This window comes from Prionailurus viverrinus, chromosome A2 (genome assembly GCF_022837055.1).
Source record: "Prionailurus viverrinus isolate Anna chromosome A2, UM_Priviv_1.0, whole genome shotgun sequence".
NCBI lineage: Eukaryota > Metazoa > Chordata > Mammalia > Carnivora > Felidae > Prionailurus > Prionailurus viverrinus.
Genome location: NC_062562.1, coordinates 145614539 through 145633173, shown reverse-complemented (window position 1 = coordinate 145633173; position 18635 = coordinate 145614539). Strand labels below are relative to the sequence as shown.

At 42.9% G+C, this 18635-nt stretch overlaps 1 protein-coding gene across 2 annotated transcripts in view; it reads right to left on the bottom strand.

Annotated features, from left to right (window-relative positions):
- CALU (calumenin) overlaps positions 1-12946 on the bottom strand; it is a 31254-nt gene extending 18308 nt beyond the window's left edge. For both annotated transcript variants that reach the window (XM_047849104.1, XM_047849102.1), the window contains exons 1-2: positions 12815-12946; positions 2437-2668 (exon numbers count right to left, since the gene is read on the bottom strand). In XM_047849104.1, coding sequence (XP_047705060.1) covers positions 2437-2657 — 221 coding nt within the window. In that variant the 5' untranslated portion in view covers positions 2658-2668; positions 12815-12946. The remainder of the gene's footprint in view (positions 1-2436; positions 2669-12814) is intronic.
- Positions 12947-18635: the final 5689 nt, after the last annotated feature.

Sequence of the window (18635 nt, the reverse complement as noted above, 5' to 3'; positions counted from 1 at the left end):
AAGGGATGTTGTCTCTACTGAAAAGTGCCAGCAGAGCTACTCCACCACCTATATAGAGCCAGAACACACTGATTAACACCAAGTCTAAAGGCCCTTCATTATTTAAGAGTAACTCTGTGAAGAGCCATGTACAGACCCAAATATGGGTCAGACATGCACATTATTAACAGGTGAGACATGAAGACCGAGAATACTCTCATGCACCCCTATTTTTAGCCCAAATGTTAGCATAGTTATAAGATTAAAATTAAAAGTGAGCATGGTCTCTTAAAATTAGAAAAGCAACCTAAGAGAAGACTGAGTCCTTAATGTATTTGTTTTTCCTATTTTCAAATGTTTGGAGATAGTTTCTCATTCTACATAGCAAAATCTTTTGAGTATTTCTGTCAGTGTTTAAGAATAAAATATTGGGGGCACCTGGGTGGCTCAGTAAGTTGAGCGTCCAACTTCAGCTCAGGTCATGATCTCACAGCTCGTGGGCTCAAGACCCGCATTGGGCTCTGTGCAGACAGCTTGCTCGAAGCCTGAAGCCTACTTCAGATTCTGTGTCTCCTTCGCTCTCTGCCCCTCCCCCACTCACACTCTGTCTCTCAAAAAAAATAAATGTTAAAAAAAAATCTCTTCGGGGCGCCTGGGTGGCTCAATAGGTTAAGTGTCTGACTTCAGCTCAAGTCATGATCTCACGGTTTGTGAGTTTGAGCCCCATGTCGGGCTCTGTGCTGACAGCTCAGAGCCTGAATCCTGCTTGGGATTCTGTGTCTCCCTCTCTCTCGTGCCCTTCCCCCATGCACACTCTATCTCTGTGTCTCTCAAAAAGGAATAAACATAAAAAAAAAATTTTAAGGGGCGCCTGGGTGGCTCAGCTGGTTAAGCGGCCGACTTCGGCTCAGGCCATGATCTCACGGTCTGTGAGTTCGAGCCCCGCATCGGCTCTGTGCTGACAGCTCAGAGCTTGGAGCCTGTTTCAGATTCTGTGTCTCCCTCTCTCTCTGACCCTCCCCTGTTCATGCTCTGTCTCTCCCTGTCTCAAAAATAAAACGTTAAAAAAAAATTTTTTTTTAACTCTTAAAAGAATAAAATATAGTACCGATCAGTTAGCAGATAATCCAATGAAAGGATAGAATTTATTCTGAAGTATCACCCCCAAACAAACCCCATAATGTCTTCTAATCAAAGCACTATCCATGATGGCAAAATACTTTTGGAAATTCCTCTGTGGTACAACTTTCCAAACAAACCTCTTGAATATAATTCAGAAAGTTACACCAATGGTGCTCATTAAGGAGAAAATGTTCACTAAATTAACTAAATTGGGGGCATCCACTTTGGCTCAGGTACTGATCTCACGGTCTGTGAGTTTGAGTCCCACGTCGGGCTCTCTGCTGTCAGTGGCAGAGCCCGCTTAAGAGCCTCTGTCCCCCTACCCCTCTCAAAAACAAATAACCTGCATTTCCTTAAAAAACAAGGCTTTAGGAGAGCCAAAAACAAACAAAAAACAAAACAACCCAAAACAAAAACATTCTCAGATGCTCAGAAATTATCAACTGGTATACCATCAATTTTCCAGGTACAAAGATGCCTGCTAAGACCACAGAACCCAACTATGACCCAGCTGTTACTGAAACGGCAATTAATACTTGGACATTAAGACCATTACTTATTACAATCTTCTAAAAGGCATGATTGGTTTGCTTTTGTTTTTAATTAAGCAAATATCTGAGAATGAAAACAAAGAGGATAAAGGATGTTCTCAGAAATCATCAACTTTATAGAAATTAGCCCAGGGGCGCCTGGGTGGCGCAGTCGGTTGAGCGTCCGACTTCAGCCAGGTCAGGATCTCGCGGTCCGTGAGTTCGAGCCCCGCGTCGGGCTCTGGGCTGATGGCTCAGAGCCTGGAGCCTGTTTCCGATTCTGTGTCTCCCTCTCTCTCTGCCCCTCCCCCGTTCATGCTCTGTCTCTCTCTGTCCCAAAAATAAATAAACGTTGAAAAAAAAACATTTAAAAAAAAAAAAAAAAAAAGAAATTAGCCCAGGGGTCTCATTTGCAGTTTATTATCCACTCAATGGCTTGGCTTGGGGCACAATGAATACTTGGTCACAGATCATTTTTAAAAATTAAAAATATCGGGGATGAGAAGCCTCCCCTGTAATGTTCCTCGGGGAACAAGACGCAATTCAATCTGGGTCCTGTAGCATTTGGTGCTTTTGTGCAAAAATGACTTTGCTTTGTAGAATGAGGTAAAAACCATTATTCAGTGGAGCAATGTATGAAAGCAAGCAATTAATTACATTTTAGTGGTAGCAATACTGTGGCTAGCTTTCAGAAGATGTAGTTCAAAACAACTTTACTGGGTTGCCAAGCCAAAAGAGAAAAAAAGAATGAGCTGGCTTATAAAGAAATGTCATTACTTTAGCCCCCTGAGAGCTGGCACCTTACCCAAGTCTTTCCTTGCTTTCTTCTGGTGTCAGCTGATCAAAGGTCTTTGCTTCTTCAGCACCCAAGAAGGCATCATGGTCATAATCAAAACTCTGAGCATCATTGTGAACTTTGTCGCTGAGCTGAGGCTCATGGTGTACACGGTCCTTCTTTTCTGTGGGCTTGCTCAAAGCAAAGGCTGTGCACAAGGACAGGCACATAAGAAACTGCCGCAGGTCCATGATAATCAGATCTTAAAGAAAAACAAAGATTAGTTAATTCCAGAAGCAGTGTGCTTTGTAATTAAACAAGAAATTAAAAGCTTACGTCCAGTTACTAATTTGATTTCACCCCAAATATTACTACTTAATCCATAAAATAAGAATGGTAGAATATGAGACTTTCCATTTTTATGGTAAGAATTTTTCACCAAGTTTCCTTCATCTGATTGGAAGTTGACAAGGAATCAGTTAAAATATCCACCTTGTAAGTAGGCCCCCTTTAAAAAACACCAAAGTAAAACATTAATCCTTTTAAAAAGTCAAAGAACCAACATTTAAATTCAAACTAACTTACTGACTCCCAACAACTTTACTTTTGGTACTACATCAGAGGTCTGGTCTTTAAACCTGGCTGGTTATTAGGATCACCTAAGAAGCTTTAATAAAATTCCCCCTATTGAATTAGAATCTTTGAAGTTGAATGAATGCATCTGTAGTTTTAAATGGTTCTCAGGTGATTTTGATGATCATTAGATTAGGAACCATGAAACATTTGAGCAGAGTCCTTCTCCTATATATAGCACCAAGTTGTCTCTCATTATTTATGCTCAATCTCAAATCATCTTCAAAGATCAAACCATTCAGATGGTACAGTGATGGATAACAACTGCTTCAGCATTCCTTATACTGTGTTTCCCAAACTTGCCCGGGCATAAAGACAGCCTAGAGTGCTGTTCAAAGTACAGGTTCCGAGGTCCTAGTCCAACTGTCAGAATCTCGGCAGTCACAGGTGATTCTAATGAACAAGCACAAGGCTGGAACACTTTACTGAAAAATGATTAAAAATTGCAAAGAATATGTAGAACAAACAGAGTGTTACTGGAGGGACTGTGGGAGGAGGGATGGGCTAAATGGGTAAGAGGCATTAAGGAATCTACTCGTGAATTCACTGTTGCACTATATGCTAAGTAACTTGGATGTAAATTTAAAAAAATTAAATAAAAATACCAAAAAGAAAAAAAAAACTTGCAGAGAAGCTGCAGGATGGCAACTTGTTTATCAGACTCTACAGATACCCCTCAGTATTGTCTAGAGAGGTTATGGTCTTAGAGAAAAAACTATAAAATTAAAAATCAAAAGGAGAGATTTTCCCAACTTTTGTATTTTAACTAACCTTTCACCAGTAGAATATGGATTCTGAATGCTTTTCCCCCTGCAGTTAAGTTTTTGTAAATTCATGTAATCTCTTATTCATTTCCGTTTGCGATTAATGGCTCCCTTACTGGGTAGACAGGTGGTTATTAGGCATGAAGCTTGTTGTGGGTTGAACTGTGTCTCCCTAAAAAGATGTGAAGTCCTGACCCTGGTACCCGCAAATGTGACCTTATTTGGAAACAGGATCTTTGCAGAGGTAATTAAGTTAAAATGAGGTCATTTGGATTAGGGTGGGCTCTAATCCAATGACTGATATGCTTATAAAAGGAGGGAAGTTTGGACAGACACTCAGAGAAGAGAATGCCAAGTTATGAAAAGAGGCAGAGATTGGAATGATGCATCTGCAAGTCAAGGATTCCTGGCAACCCCAGAGGCTACGAAGAGGGAGGGATGGATCCTCCCCTGGAGCCTAAAGACAGAGCATGGCTCTGCCAACTCTTTGATTTCTAATTTCTAGCCTCTAGAACTAGGAGAGACTATATGAACTTCTAGGTCACCCAGTTTGTGGTAATTTGTTACAGCAGTAGGAGGAAAGTAATAAAAGGCTCAGTATGCAGAAGGTCACTGCATCACATGAAAGTTAAACGCATTACCTTATCCTAATTTGCAGATTAAACTAGCCAGACTTCACTTTCCACAGGATGTCACTAGTGGAACCATTTGGTCCAAGGGCTCATAATTTTTATGTAAATATTTTTAAAAACATGAAAATTCTTTCAGCATAACTCAGTGGGGTTCTTAATCTAGACTGACTGCACCCTAGTATTACCCAAAAACTCAAGAAAATATGACCACTAGGTCCCACTCCTATTAACATTTTTAAAAAGCATCAGGTTGTGAACCACTATTTTAATTAACCTCTCAAACAGCCATAGTGATAGCTTCAGAAGTTTGACCTGAAAGTATACTTAATATAAACAAACTGCATATATCTGATCCTGCCTCAAAACTTTGGGAACCAGAATGAATTGCTCCAGGGGATAAAGAAATTAAATATGCCAGATCAGATGTATTTTAATTATCTTTCTTGTAACCTCCAAAGAGCAGTTAAAGGAAGTTACATTGCATTACCTTGGATTTACAGAATTGATTAAAAAAAAAATTTTTTTTTAATTTTTAAAAATTGGGGCGCCTGGGTGGCTCAGTCGGTTAAGTGTCCGACTTCACCTCAGGTCATGATCTCACGGTCCGTGGGTTCGAGCCCCGCATCGGGCTCTGTGCTGATGGCTCAGAGCCTGGAGCCTGCTTCGGATTCTGTGTCTCCCTCTTTCTCTATCCTTCCTCTGCTCATGCTCAGTCTCTCTCTGTCTCAAAAATAAAAAAAAAAAAATTAAAAAAATTAAAAAAAAATTTTAAAAATTAAAAAAAAATTAAAAATTACTTCTAGGGAGAGAGAGATTTTTTTTTTTTTTAAGAGAGAGAGAGAGAGAGAGAGAGAGAGAGGGAGAGAGGCTGAGAGAGAATCCCAAGCAGGCTTCCACACTCAGTATGAAGCCCAACAAGCCCAATGCGGAGCTTGATCTTAAAACCCTGAGATCACACTGGGTGAAAATAGAGTCAGGACACTTAACCGACTCAGCACCTCTAGAGTCCTTTGGATTCAATAAACTAAAAAATGTTTACCACAGCTGTTGGTGAGTATGTTATATAAAGCAGAAGGAAAGCAAATAGGAGAAATATGTTTAATCCCAATACAACCTAGAGAGCTGATTATACAAAAGCAAAACCTGAGGCCTCCATGAATAACTTTCAGCCTGTAAATGCATACAAGGATTTCCAACACCTGGGAAAGCAGTGCAGTGGAGAAGGGTGAGAAGGTCCTGAAATGGCAGAGGAGGATGTCAATAGAGAGTAAATAGGACACTGCCAGTAAGTCAAACAGAAACTCAGCTAAGGAGATAATGGAAGGCAGTCACTCCCCCGAGTGCCAATCCCCCCCCCCCCTCAAAAGTACTTTCACTTGATGGTTAAGACTGATGAAACCCCGTGGTGCTTGAATGGCTCAGTCAGTTAAGCATGTAACTTCAGCTCAGGTCATGATCCCCCCCGGTTTGTGAGTTCAAGTCCCGCATCACCTCGGGCTCTGTGCTGACAGCTCAGAGCCTGGAGCCTGCTTTGGATTCTGTGTCTCCCTCTTTCTCTGCGCTCCCCTCACTCACACTCTCTCTCACTCAAAAATAAACATTAAAAAATAAAAATAAAAAAGACTGATGAAAACCCATGAGAAGAAGCAACATGAAAGAACAAGAGACTCAGAGAAACGGGAAGAAGGTGGTACTTAAGCTGTTCCCACCAATGTTAGAACTCAGATATGCTTCTGAAAGCTTATAAGGATTCTGTTCCATGCTATTCCATCGAAACACCCAAATTTGTATACAAAGGCACTTGCACAAAGATATTCAACAATGACAGTTTATAATGATAAAAAAAATGGAAAATGAAACCAGAGAACTAGTAAATACACATTAAATCTGTATTATGGAACAGTACGCAAAGGTTAAAAAGAATGAGGTGGATCAGTCTGCACTGAAATGGAAAATTTACCGACATGTTAAGTTGAACAACAACAAAAAAGCAAGTTGCAAATCAATGTCAAGATCTCATTTACATAAAAAAAAACCAAACAGCCTACCAGATTGTTTATATTTGTATACAATATAACACATATGCACAAAAATGGCATGGAAGGATAAACATCTGTCTGTAAATGGTGGTAACCCCAGGCTCAGGGGAGAAGAGATGGGGTGGGGTAGTGAGGCTGGCTTGGAGTGAACTTTAATACCGTACTCTGTTGTCTATATTTTGTAAATGAGTACACATTCATGTGTATTATCTGTTTGTATTATTTTTAGGTTTATTTATTTATTGAGTGGGGGGATGAGGGGCATAAAGAGAGGGAGAATCCCAAGCAGGCTGGGGCTCAAACTCAAGAACTGTGAGATCATGACCCAAGCCAGAATCAAGAGTTGGACACTTAACTGACTTAACCACCCAGGCACCCCTTTGTGTTTTTAAACAATATTATAAAAACTCTTTTCAGTATTGCAAAACAAACATTTTCAAGCCATTTCTCTAGATTGAAAGAGGAAACTGAAGCAAAAACAACTACTCTTAAGACAAAGACAAACTTTTTAAAGTAAAACATGCTGTTCTAGAATAAAACTTCAGGCTACCCTTCAATAATTCAACTGATCAATCAAATCTGTGGAACAGTAAAGAGAAAACTAGAGATTTAGTGGCTCTCTTAAATGCCAAAGTGAATATGCCTTTATTTTAGGGCAAAATAAAACTTCCATCTCAAACTAGAAACAATTCTTGAGACTTACAAAACTCTCCAGAGACAACAAATTTCTGTTATTTTGTTACATATCCAAACAGTATCTAGAGGTTTACAAAATCAAGTCAAATCAAGTCACTGCAACAGATTTTCCTTATGCCTATTAGTATGGGAACCTCACATTTAGAAAAGTTTTATAAATGACTAATTACATCCCCAGAGTAAAATACCTTAACAATTCTGGCATAATACCTTAACAATTCTGGCATAATACCTTAACAACTCTTGTAAACCCTAAATGTTACAATATGAATAAATGCATTAAGCTCATTACCAGGGCCTGGAAAAGATACGTGCAAAGTTTTGATACATGTAACATAGAGAAATGTAACTGATTCACTGTGATTTAGAGGGAAAACATTTAAGTTTCAGGCTTAATATCGCTTTTCTTTTTTAAAATTTATTTATTTATTTTGAGAGGGAGAGCACACGTGCAGGCACACAGTGCAGGCACAGAAGTAGGGGAGAAGGGAGGGGGAGGGGGAGGGGAGGGGGAGAGGCGAGGGGGTAAGGGGGAGAGGGGGAGGGGGAGAGGGGGAGGGGGAGGGGGAGAGGGGGAGGGGGAGGGAGAATCCCAAGTAGGCTCCATGCTGTCAGCACAGAGCTTGAACCCACGAACCCATGAGATCATGACCAGAGCTGAAACCAAGAGTCGGACACCACCCAGGCGCCCCATCAGGCTTAACATCTTGACAACAAGAGAAGAATTCCAGAGTAAAAGTCAAGAGCTCCTGCTTTATCATCTATCCAACTTTTTCCTTTCCCTCTCTCAATTAATCTTCCAATCCCACCCCTGTAAAGTCTCCTTCCACCATTCTGTCAATACTTCTCAGGTCTCCAAAATCTAAAATCAGTCTTGTTCAGACCTTGCTATTCACTCAAGCTTGCCCTTCCCTTTCCTTCACCAGTAGGAGTGTCTCTGCTGCTATCTCTGCTTCCTCACTACCTACTGCCACCCTGAAATCTAGCTATCTACCACTGATGCAACTGCTTGAACAAGTCATCAAAGACCACTTGATGGACAAAGCCTATGGTCCTACCTTCATCTGTCTGCAGTGGGCAATGAAAAGCCCTGCACTTAAAATAACTTTTTTTTTTTTTTTAAATATACACTCTTTGTGCTCACATATATCAACTCCTGGTTATTAGAAACTTTACAAAGGCCTCTTGTTCCATGAATATGGATACTAAAAAAAGACTGTACTAGATTTATCTAAATCCATATAGCATATAAAAAATGTTCAAGTAGAAACAAAGAATATCCCCCAAGACAAAGGATATTTTATGTGGGAAGATGTGAGAACAGTACAACTTTTTACACGAGGTATTGAAGAACTACATTAGTGCCGTTAATTTCTGAAGCATCTTTCTCTTTTCAACCAAACTGAAACCAAATGATAGAAAACGAAATGGCCCTTCTTTTTCTCCTTCCCTCTTCATCACAGCTACACATCAATGGATAACAAGATATCAGGAAAACATAAATGAAGGACTTAGTTGTATGAATTTTTAGCATGTGAATCTAGAAGGTAAATCAATGATTGTGCAAAAAGCATCTCCCCATCTATTTCTTAAACGACCTATAAGTTTTTTCTTTCTAAAATTCTGCCCCTCCCTCACCAAGGGTAGCATCTAATATTTTCTCATTTTATAAAAAAAAAAAAAAAAAAAAATTGGACCCGTACTGTTCAGGACAATAACAGTCACATGGGCTGCTAAGCACTTGAACTGTGGCTAGTGTGAATTAAGATGTGATATGTGTTATACTTTACATAGGAAGAAGGGTATTTTGTATGTACTGGATTTAATAAATTATTAATTTAACCTGCTTTAAAATTTCAGGTGAAATGTATTCACGTGACTTGTACTGTATTTTTATTGGATAGTGGCATGTTAGTCACAAACTAAATAGAACAGAAAAAAATATCAAGTAACTATCATCATTTTGAAGTATGTCACCAATAAGGGTCTTCTGCAAAGTTATTTTCATGAATTGCTCCAGTTAATTTAGAAGGAGAAAAGATTAATATCATAAGCTTGAATTTCTTTCAATAACAAAGATTAGCCCGAAGAATCAGTTTATTTTAGTCATCCAAAATTTTCCTTGAAAGCTCTAATTCTTGCTATTTCCCTCCCTTCCTTCCCAGTCATTGGTCATAGAGTACTTAAATTGTTTCAGGGAAATTTAGATGTCTGGATTAAATACAACTTCTCAAGAACATTACCACTGAGTGATCCCACAGATATTCTGGTTGATCAAAGACCCACTGCTCAAAGTCAACAAGTGAGAGAAATGGGTGTGGCAGTAAAACTCCCGTTCTCGGAGCTGGATATTCAGCAAAAAAGGCAAGCCTAAGTGACTACTTCAGTTTTGAATTAGGGCAACAGCCTGGGCCTATAATAAGGCCCAGGTTATGAAATCTTGAAATTAAAGCAATCTGGTTATCTGACATTCTTTACTTATGACTTTAGTACAAGTACCACCAATGCATTATCACATTAAAGGAATGTCATCCTTCGTGATCTGATAAAAGTTATGACAGCCATTTATTCAATGTTTTTCTAGTGATGAAACAAATTTACAACAGTTCATTAACACCTTTTTTAAATATATATTTTTTATTTTATATTTGAGAGAGAGACAGAACGAGCAGGAGAGAGGCAGAGAGATGGAGACAGAATCTGAAGCAGGCTCCAGTCTCTGAGCTGTCAGCACAGAGCCTGACTTGGGGCTTGAACTCACAAGCAGTGAGGTCATGACCCAAGACGAACACCTTTTGATTACACTATTTATAGTACTGAGAGCACACATTTATAAGAGCTGAGAACAGAAAACTGCAAAATTTGGCAATAGAACAGCTTTAAGAATGACAAACTATTACTCGGGCTTCATGAGTTCTATACCCAGGGCGACAGAGTACAAATTTAACATTGTTCTGGCTATGGAGAAAAAATTTAAGAAAAAATTCCAGAAAATTCTGAGAGAAAAAAGTTTCCTTTGGGGCTGATGAAACTTTAAAACATAATTAATTGCCACAGGAATGCTTTGCAAAGTGGCCACGGGAGTTTTGTTTTCTACTTGTAACTTTGCCATGCATGTTTAACATGCATAAAGTCCTTGAGAATTTGGTAGTTATTTTAGCTCAACCTCCCTTCTGTGCCAAATGTCTATAAATAATTTTAAAGTCCTAGATGAAAAGATCTACCTACTATGATTACTCCAGCTGGAAGTAATCTATACCAATTACTCCCAACTTGTATAAAATTTGTTTGTACCACTCCACAACAGATCATAGGCTACTCTAAGCTGTCTCCTTAGCTCCCCTACAGATACTATATTTTAATTTTATTTTTTTGATGTTTTATTTATTTTTAAGAGAGAGACAGAGTGTAGGTGGAGGAGGAGCAGAGAGAGAGGGAGACACAGAATCCAAAGCAGGCTCCAGGCTCTGAGCTGTCAGCACAGAGCCCGACGCGGGGCTCAAACCCACGAACCATGAGATCATGACCTGAGCCGAAGTCAGACACTTAACTGATTAAGCTACCCAGGTGCTCCTAAATATTACATGTTTAAAAGGCAGGACTCTCAGCTAATAGAAACTGGTATCTTTTTTTTTTTTTAATTTTTTTTTTAACGTTTATTTATTTTTGAGACAGAGAGAGACAGAGCATGAACGGGGGAGGGTCAGAGAGAGAGAGGGAGACACAGAATCCGAAACAGGCTCCAGGGTTTCGAGCCATCAGCACAGAGCCTGACGTGGGGCTTGACTCTCGAACCGCGAGATCATGACCTGAGCCGAAGTCGGACGCTTAACCGACTGAGCCACCCAGGCGCCCCGAAACTGGTATCTTTCTCTGTCCCTAATACAGTGTCTTGCACTTTTTATATACCATTTTACTAGATTAGCTGGACAGTACTTGGCAGAAATGCAGTTCCTGCCTGCTCCCAACCCCCAATTCCCCTTACCGGATCTGGCCATCAGAAAAGCGCCTTTCAGCTGTTTTAACTCTAATACATAAATTACACCATCAGCCACACCCATACTTAAGAATTCACAGAGGATCTAGGATGTTAGGGCCTAGCATCTCCAGTGTCTAGGCCTGGCTACACCTCTGTCTTTCCAACACCCTTGCCACACCCATGTTTTAGAAATTTGATGTTAATATCAACATACTGATCAATTACTGATACAGGTGCAATGTAAATAAAATGCCACCAGTAAGTATCTTGACACACCACTGGATGATTGGAAGCAAACAATTATATTGAGAGTGATGAACTGATTTCACAGCTGAAACCCAGTACCATCCACTCAGGCATACCCAATTCATCTTTATGGGTTCATGGGCCTCCTAGCTGTAATCCTCAAAAAAAAATCCTATTGGACATCCCTAAATCACTGTAAAACTCAGATAAGGCCTAGGCAACCTATCCTCTACACACAATTACAACTTACAGGTTTGTACTGTAAATGTGTACTATACTACTTAAATTCTTCAGTGATGCCCATCGTTTGTTACTTGGTTAACTAAATTTACTGAATGAGGTCAGACACGCATTTGTGTTGTGTCTTCCACTCCAGGGCAAAAAAATTTTATCAGAGATTATACGTTCTCTACTTCCCAGTTATAAAATCGTATTAGAAGCAACCTTATTGCCAATTCATTAACGTTGACTTTATGGTCCCTGCCGCCAGGAAGTGAATGCAGTTCAACTCCCAGAGACATTATTTTGGGAATTGACACGCTCAGTAATTGAGATCAAGGGCCCTAAAATTTTAGCAAGAGACCCAGGAAACTTTTGCCTTGATGCAAAAGCTGCTCTCAAAACTATCGACCACCAACTATGCTCTTAATCAGGGCAGCTACAGGGAATTAAGTTTACTTCTGAACATAATATGCCAAAAAACAACTAGGGTCTGCACCTAGAAGCAACAAAACAAGGTAAAAGCTACAATTCCCTAATAAAGGTTTAAAAACTCTTTTCTGTCGCTGACAGAACGATGCAGCCAAACATGAAGGCTAGAAACAGTCGGCTTTTCTTTAAAATCACACAAAGTTTTATTTTAAATCACAAAATGTCTTCCCGCTTTCTCCCCGCTCCCCCCGCCCCGTTTCTACACCCTCAAAGTCGGCGAACACGACTTTCTTGGCAGACGCACTCGGGATGTGGCCTTGGGGCTGAGCTGGAGGACACAGGTAGGCCGGTTAGTGGAAGGTGGCAGAGAACTGTTACAATACTACTATTCCACTGCCCTCCGACCTTCAGTTGGCAAACAAGAGTGACCCTCTAGTCCGAGGGACTCGTTGAGAGACGGGACCCAAGGACGGCGGACGTGGCAAGCCAGGCACAAAACAGTACCCCACACAACGCAAAGCCGGGAGCCGGAGTTCGCCGAGACCCAGGCCCCTTCCCAGAGCGCGCAGGAGGGCGAGCGGCGGCCTTCGATTCAGACTGCGCGCTGAGGGCTCGGGGGTCGCGAGCACGCTCAAGGCCCGTAACCCCGCGCTAGCAGAAACAGGGGCCCGGAACGAAGGGAACCTATGCCGCGTCGAGAGCGAGGGAGGACCGAAAGAAAGCGAAAAAGGGAGATGGTGCGAAAGGACCGAGGGCCACGACACCTACCTTTCCTCGTAGCGCCCCCAGCCCAGGCTGCCACGGCCGCCTCTCACCCACGGGCTCAGCTCACGCGCGCAAGCACCGCCCAACCGGAAGCGATTCCGCGCCCCGCTCCCATCCGCCTCGCCGGCGGCCTCCTGACCAATCATCAACGAGCCCGCCGCTGACGCACAGCTTCCCCGGACACCCATTGGCCCTACAGTCGCGTAGCCGGGATTGGCTGGAAAGCGCCACGTCCCCGCGAGCGCGCCGAGTGCGTGGACCGGATTCCCGCCCGACGCTGGTCCCCGGTGGTGTGGGGGTGATGAGCCCCAGCCCCCGACTCCGGGCGGCTTGTGGGCGCGGCTGTCTGGCAGCCACGTCCCAGTTCACAGCGCATGACTCGGCCTCCACAGGGCTTCTTGGATTACTCTGCTAGTTATCTCCTTGCCCACTAGCACGTAGGAGCGAATTAATTCGCCTGCATCAGTCCCCAGCTGTATTGAACAATACCAATTTTTTTCCTACTGCTCTGATCGGGTGGCCTACGAGAGGGTCTTCAGTCGTTGGCTCCAGTGTATCTTTCTGCTTTATCTACTCTCTCTCACAGATCTTGTGCTCTGTCCACCATTATCTCGGTGTTACCTAACAGCTGGCTGGCCCTTTCACATCTCTTTGGTGTTCTGCCTTCAAGTGACCTTCTCCGCCTGGACGAAGTGCGTTTTCCTGATTCTCTGCGTTATGAATGTCAAGAGAAGTCCCGGTTAGCTTTTTAGAAGTCTTTCCTGACCCCACCAGACATAATAATCCTTTATTTGCCTTCCTAATACTTTGTATCTTCAATACACTTTGCCAAATTTTGCTATAAAAAGCTGCTTATCCATATGTCCTCCTATAGGCTAAGCTCCAGGGCAGAGACAGGACTTCCTCATCTTTTTATCTACAGCTCTGACCTTGCTGCCCAGTTCAGAGTAAATGGTTAATAATGTTAAGTAAACTGAATGGGCGGAACCCATAGTATTTCCCTGATTTAAGAGGAATATAGGAAATTTTTCACTTACTCATTTTCATGTCACGAAATTCAAAGAAGCATTAATGAGGGCCACTACGTTTGCGAAACAAATGGAACATAAACGTATGTTCTTAGCAAAGCCTCTATAATTTAAAAGCCAATGGAAACGCATAGTATGCTGATGAGAGAGTTAAATACAAAGCAAGTTAATATACTTTTAAGCGCCAAGGTGAGAGGCTGACTGAATGCTTTGGGAATTCAGACACAGGAGTGACAGTGACCCTTGGTGGTAGCCCAAGAGGTCTTCCTAAGAAGGTGTGACTCAGGCTGGACTAAGGAATTCTTTTTTTTTTTTTTTGGACTAAGGAATTCTTGAATGCAAATACTTAGCAACAGCAGTAACAGGAACAAGGGCAAGCGGGGAACAGAGGAGCAGGTAAGTTTTCATGCCAGGTTGGGGATGAGAGGTGTAAAAAAGGTGGGGGAAGGGCATGAAGATGAGGGGAGAACACAGATATAAGTTTCTCAAAGTAATGCAAAGTCTTAATCTGAGGAGCCTGAGCTGAAGGCAGTAGGAATTGTCGGTCTTCTGAAGGTTTCTAAGCTTGCACCTGTGTGGGAGGTAGGCGATTGAAAGCGGTTCTTTCTAGGAGGAATATCTCCTAATCGGGATTAACTACAGAACTGACTGCATCAGGAAGTAATTTAAAAACTTTAAAAAGTGACTCCTTGAAGTCAGGCGCTGGTAAACCCACAATGGATAGGACATGGCCCCTGCCCTCACGGAACTGCAGACCAGTGGGAGAGCCACCCATCTCGGAAGTGTTCTAGAGGAAGGTGGGGAAGGTAATGGGACTCTGCCGGGGATGGCGCCCTGCAACCCTGAGATCCCTGTGGATAAGGGCTTTGCGTAGGCAGAGCAAGGAAAATAGAAAAGAACTCTTACATACGAGAAAAGTTCTTAAAGTGGAAATAACAAGTCCTGGACCCAGTGACTGCTGAGATGACAGAAATGAAGAAGCACCCAGAAATGTAAAGTTTTAGTCATAGGAAACAGGGAGAATGAACTAGGTAGGTGGAAGAGAAATGAGTTGAGCTCAAGACATGGGAAATCTAAGATGATGGCAGAACACCTAAAAAGAGAGAGCCGATAGGCTGGAGGAGATCCTTAGAAGGGTCATTGGCCAGGAGGCAGCTGAGGGGGCCATGAGAACAAGTGAGCTTTCCGAGGAGAAGAAAGCACATCGAGCTTCGAGGGAGCCCCAGAGTTAGAAAGTAGGTGGAGGAGGAAGAGGACGCAAGGGGGGACGCACACAAGACATGCCACCTTACCTGCACCCAAAGCCCATTAGCCCTGGATTCTGTCTCTGAGAGAAGCACTGAGGGGATGTTTACGGCAGGTGTGAGGTCAACCTCAAAAGGCTGATGTTCTTGAGGCATTCCCTGTTCTGCCCATACGGTGCCACTAAGCATTTACTCCACAAATAAATGTATTGTTTCCTGTGTGCCAGATGCTGTTCTAGGCACTGGGAGACAGCAACAGACAAAATAGACCAAACTCTCTTATGGTGCTTGTGTTCTGGTATGTAGCTAATAATCCAGGTAAAAAAGCAAAATATATAGAGTGGGAGGTAGTGATAGGTGCCAAGGAAGAAAATAAGGCAGGAAAGGAGAGAAGAGAGCGCTGGGACTATCCAGAGTGGTGTTGTAATCTTAGAAAGAGTGGCCAGGGAAGGCTCATAAAGAGAGGGACATGTGAGTGAACATCCGGAGGTGGTGGAGGAACATTCCAGGAAAAGGGAACAAGAGTAAAGGCCCTGACCTGAAGCATGCTTGGAGTGTTTGAGAAGCAGCCAGGAGCCAGTTTGGCTGGACTGTGGTAATTAAGGAGAGTGGAGAAAATGAGGTCGGAGAGGAGGTAACAGGCGAGATGGTGGTGAGGAGGAGAGGGACACCACGTAGAGCCTTTAGGCTATTGTAAGGGCTTTCCCTTTTCCTGTGGCTGAACTGGCTATTTACCAGACTCTTTCCTCTTCCTTCTGTGGACACAGCTAGGCTGCAGTGTGCACAGGTAACTCAGATCTGGCCAAAGGAAAAGTAGCAGGTGCGATGTCTACTTTTTAGTCCTTGCCGTACAAACCTGCCGCATGCCATTCTCCAAGTTCTTTCTCTTTCTGTGGCAACCCTAGAAGCCGTGTATTGCAGATGGCCCGTCGCAAGATGGAAGGAGCCCAGGTTCTTGTTAAACAATCGCTCACGGAGGGCGCCTGGGTGGCTCAGTTGGTTAAGCATCTGACTCACGGTTTTGGCTCCGGTCATGATCTCACCGTTCATGGGTTCAGGCCCCGCATTGGGCTCTGCGCTGACAGTGCGGAGCCTGCTGAGTTTCTCTCTCTCCCTCTTTCTCTGCCCCTCCCCCACCTCCCCCACTCATGCTTGCTCACGTGTTCTCTATCTCAAAATAAACTTAAAAAAAAACAACCTGCTTACTAAACAGGGACTCCATTTGGGGACTTTTTCTGAGAAATAAACTTCTATTGGCTATTTTATGCCACTGACATATTAGAATTTATCTCTTACAGAGCTAGCATTTCCTTAACTGATGCAGATGGGAAGACATTGGAAGGTTTTGCAGAAAAATGATGTGATCTAAGAGTTTCACGAGGCTACATTTGGCTGAAGAGGGTGAGATTAGAAACAAGCCACCGTGATCTGGACTAGAGATACAAACTTGGGAGTCATTGGTTTATGTGTGATATGCAACCACAAACTTTGCTTTGGAGATGGTATAAGGGTGTTGATGAGAACGAATCAGCAAAGGAAACTGAGAAGTAAAATCAGTGAAGGAGGAAAGCCAAGAGAATACAGTGTTCTAGAAGCCAAGTGAAGAAAGCATTTCAAAGACAAAGGAGTAGCTACATATGTCACATGCTGGTAACAGTAACATGAGGACAGATTAGCCGCTGACTTGAGCAATAGGGGGGCAGGTTTGGTGGGGAAGTGGGTTCAAAAACCTACTAGAGGGATTCAGGACAGAATAGGAAGCAAGAAATTGGAAACCCTTTCAAGGAGTTTGCTTTAGAGGGGTAGAGAAAATTGGAGCAGAGGGGGAGAGGGAGCGAGAGAGGTTTTGTTTTATTTTCTTCTACAAGCAACACCAGTTTTATTGCTGTTGGGAGGGATCTAGGAGCAAGGATAAAACTGATGTAAGAAAAAGGGAGAATTGCTGGAGGAGTGTCCTTGGGTAGAAGAGATGGGATAAGATCTAGTACTGAAGGGGAAGAGTTGAACTTTGCTTAGAACTCAGACAGTTCTTCCATAGTAACAAGGAGAGAAACAAGATCTACGGGTCTGGTGCCTGGTAAGTGGTGGACATGGTCATGAGAGCTTGGAGTTCTCTTTCAGTTGCTAGCCACTATGTTCTCGGTGAAAAAGGAAGCCGAGGGGTGCCTGGGTACCTGAGTCGGTTAAGCGCCCGACTTGGGCTCAGATCATGATCTCGCGGTTCGTGAGTTTGAGCCCCACATCGGGCTCTCTGCTGTGAGCACATGGGTCCTCTGTCTGCGTTTCTCTCTGCCCCCCACCCCCTCTGGTTGTCACTCTCTCTCAAAATAAATAAATAAACTTAAAAAAAAAAAAAAAGGAGGGGCACCTGGGTGGCTCAGGCGTTAAGCGTCTGACTTCAGCTCAGGTCATAATCTCATAGTCTGTGGGTTCAAGCCCCCACTCGGGGCTCTGCACTGACAGCTCAGCGCCTGGAGCTGAGATTCTGCATCTCCCTCTCTCTCTCTGCCCCTCCCCCGCTTGTGCTCTCTCTCCCTCTCAAAAATAAATAAACATAAAACATTTTTTTTAATAAAACAATAAATAAAAAGGAAGCTGGGTCATCAGAAGGCACTGGGGGTGTGTGTGTGAGGCAAGAGGTATGAAGTAGCCATTCAGCAGTCACAACAGATGAGGGACGCATAGTATGATCTCTGGGCAACATTAAGGACCCTCCTGAGACTTGAGATGACGACTTGGAGGTAAGACGGGTGGGTATGTCCCATGGTTTTCTCCAAGCAAGTTTTGCAGCATGATGGGAGCCTGGAGTTGGCAGAACTGGACTTAGCCAAGTGAATAAAATAAAGTGGAAGAGACACAAGGTGTTGAGGGTGCATGCTGAATATAGAATACGGAATCGAGGCTGGAGGGGAGGGAAATGAGGACACGAGGAGGGTGAGGAACCGTGGAAACCCAGAAGGAGCAGAAGATTGTGGTGGGTGGAAGGATTATTGGACTCAGGGAAAGAGGGGAGGCAGTGGAGGTGGAGAGTGGGAGTAATGGGGGAGGGGTGCAGTTATTAATGACAGACTCCAGGACAGAATCATGGGAGCCAGTGGCCGATGAGAGTAGTGGGCAGGGTTACTGGGCAGCAGCTCAAGGAACAGTGACCAGGGCGTGGGGGGAATCATCTAGGTGGATACTGAAATCACCAAGAATTAGGACAGAACAATTGGAAAGAGCGGTGGTGATCCAGGAACTGACTTTTTAGCCCTCCGACCATTTCAATCTGAAAATTACTCCAGTGAAGGAAAAGACCTTCCTAGAATATCTTAAAACAAAGCAAGACACCTGAAAAAAGTTTTCCACTTGGAAGTCTGGGCAGCTTTTTGGAAACGCTCATAGCCTGTTTTTTACTGAATATGAAATATTGTACATTTTATTTTATTTTATTTTTTTTTTTCAACGTTTATTTATTTTTGGGACAGAGAGAGACAGAGCATGAACGGGGGAGGGGCAGAGAGAGAGAGGGAGACACAGAATCGGAAACAGGCTCCAGGCTCCGAGCCATCA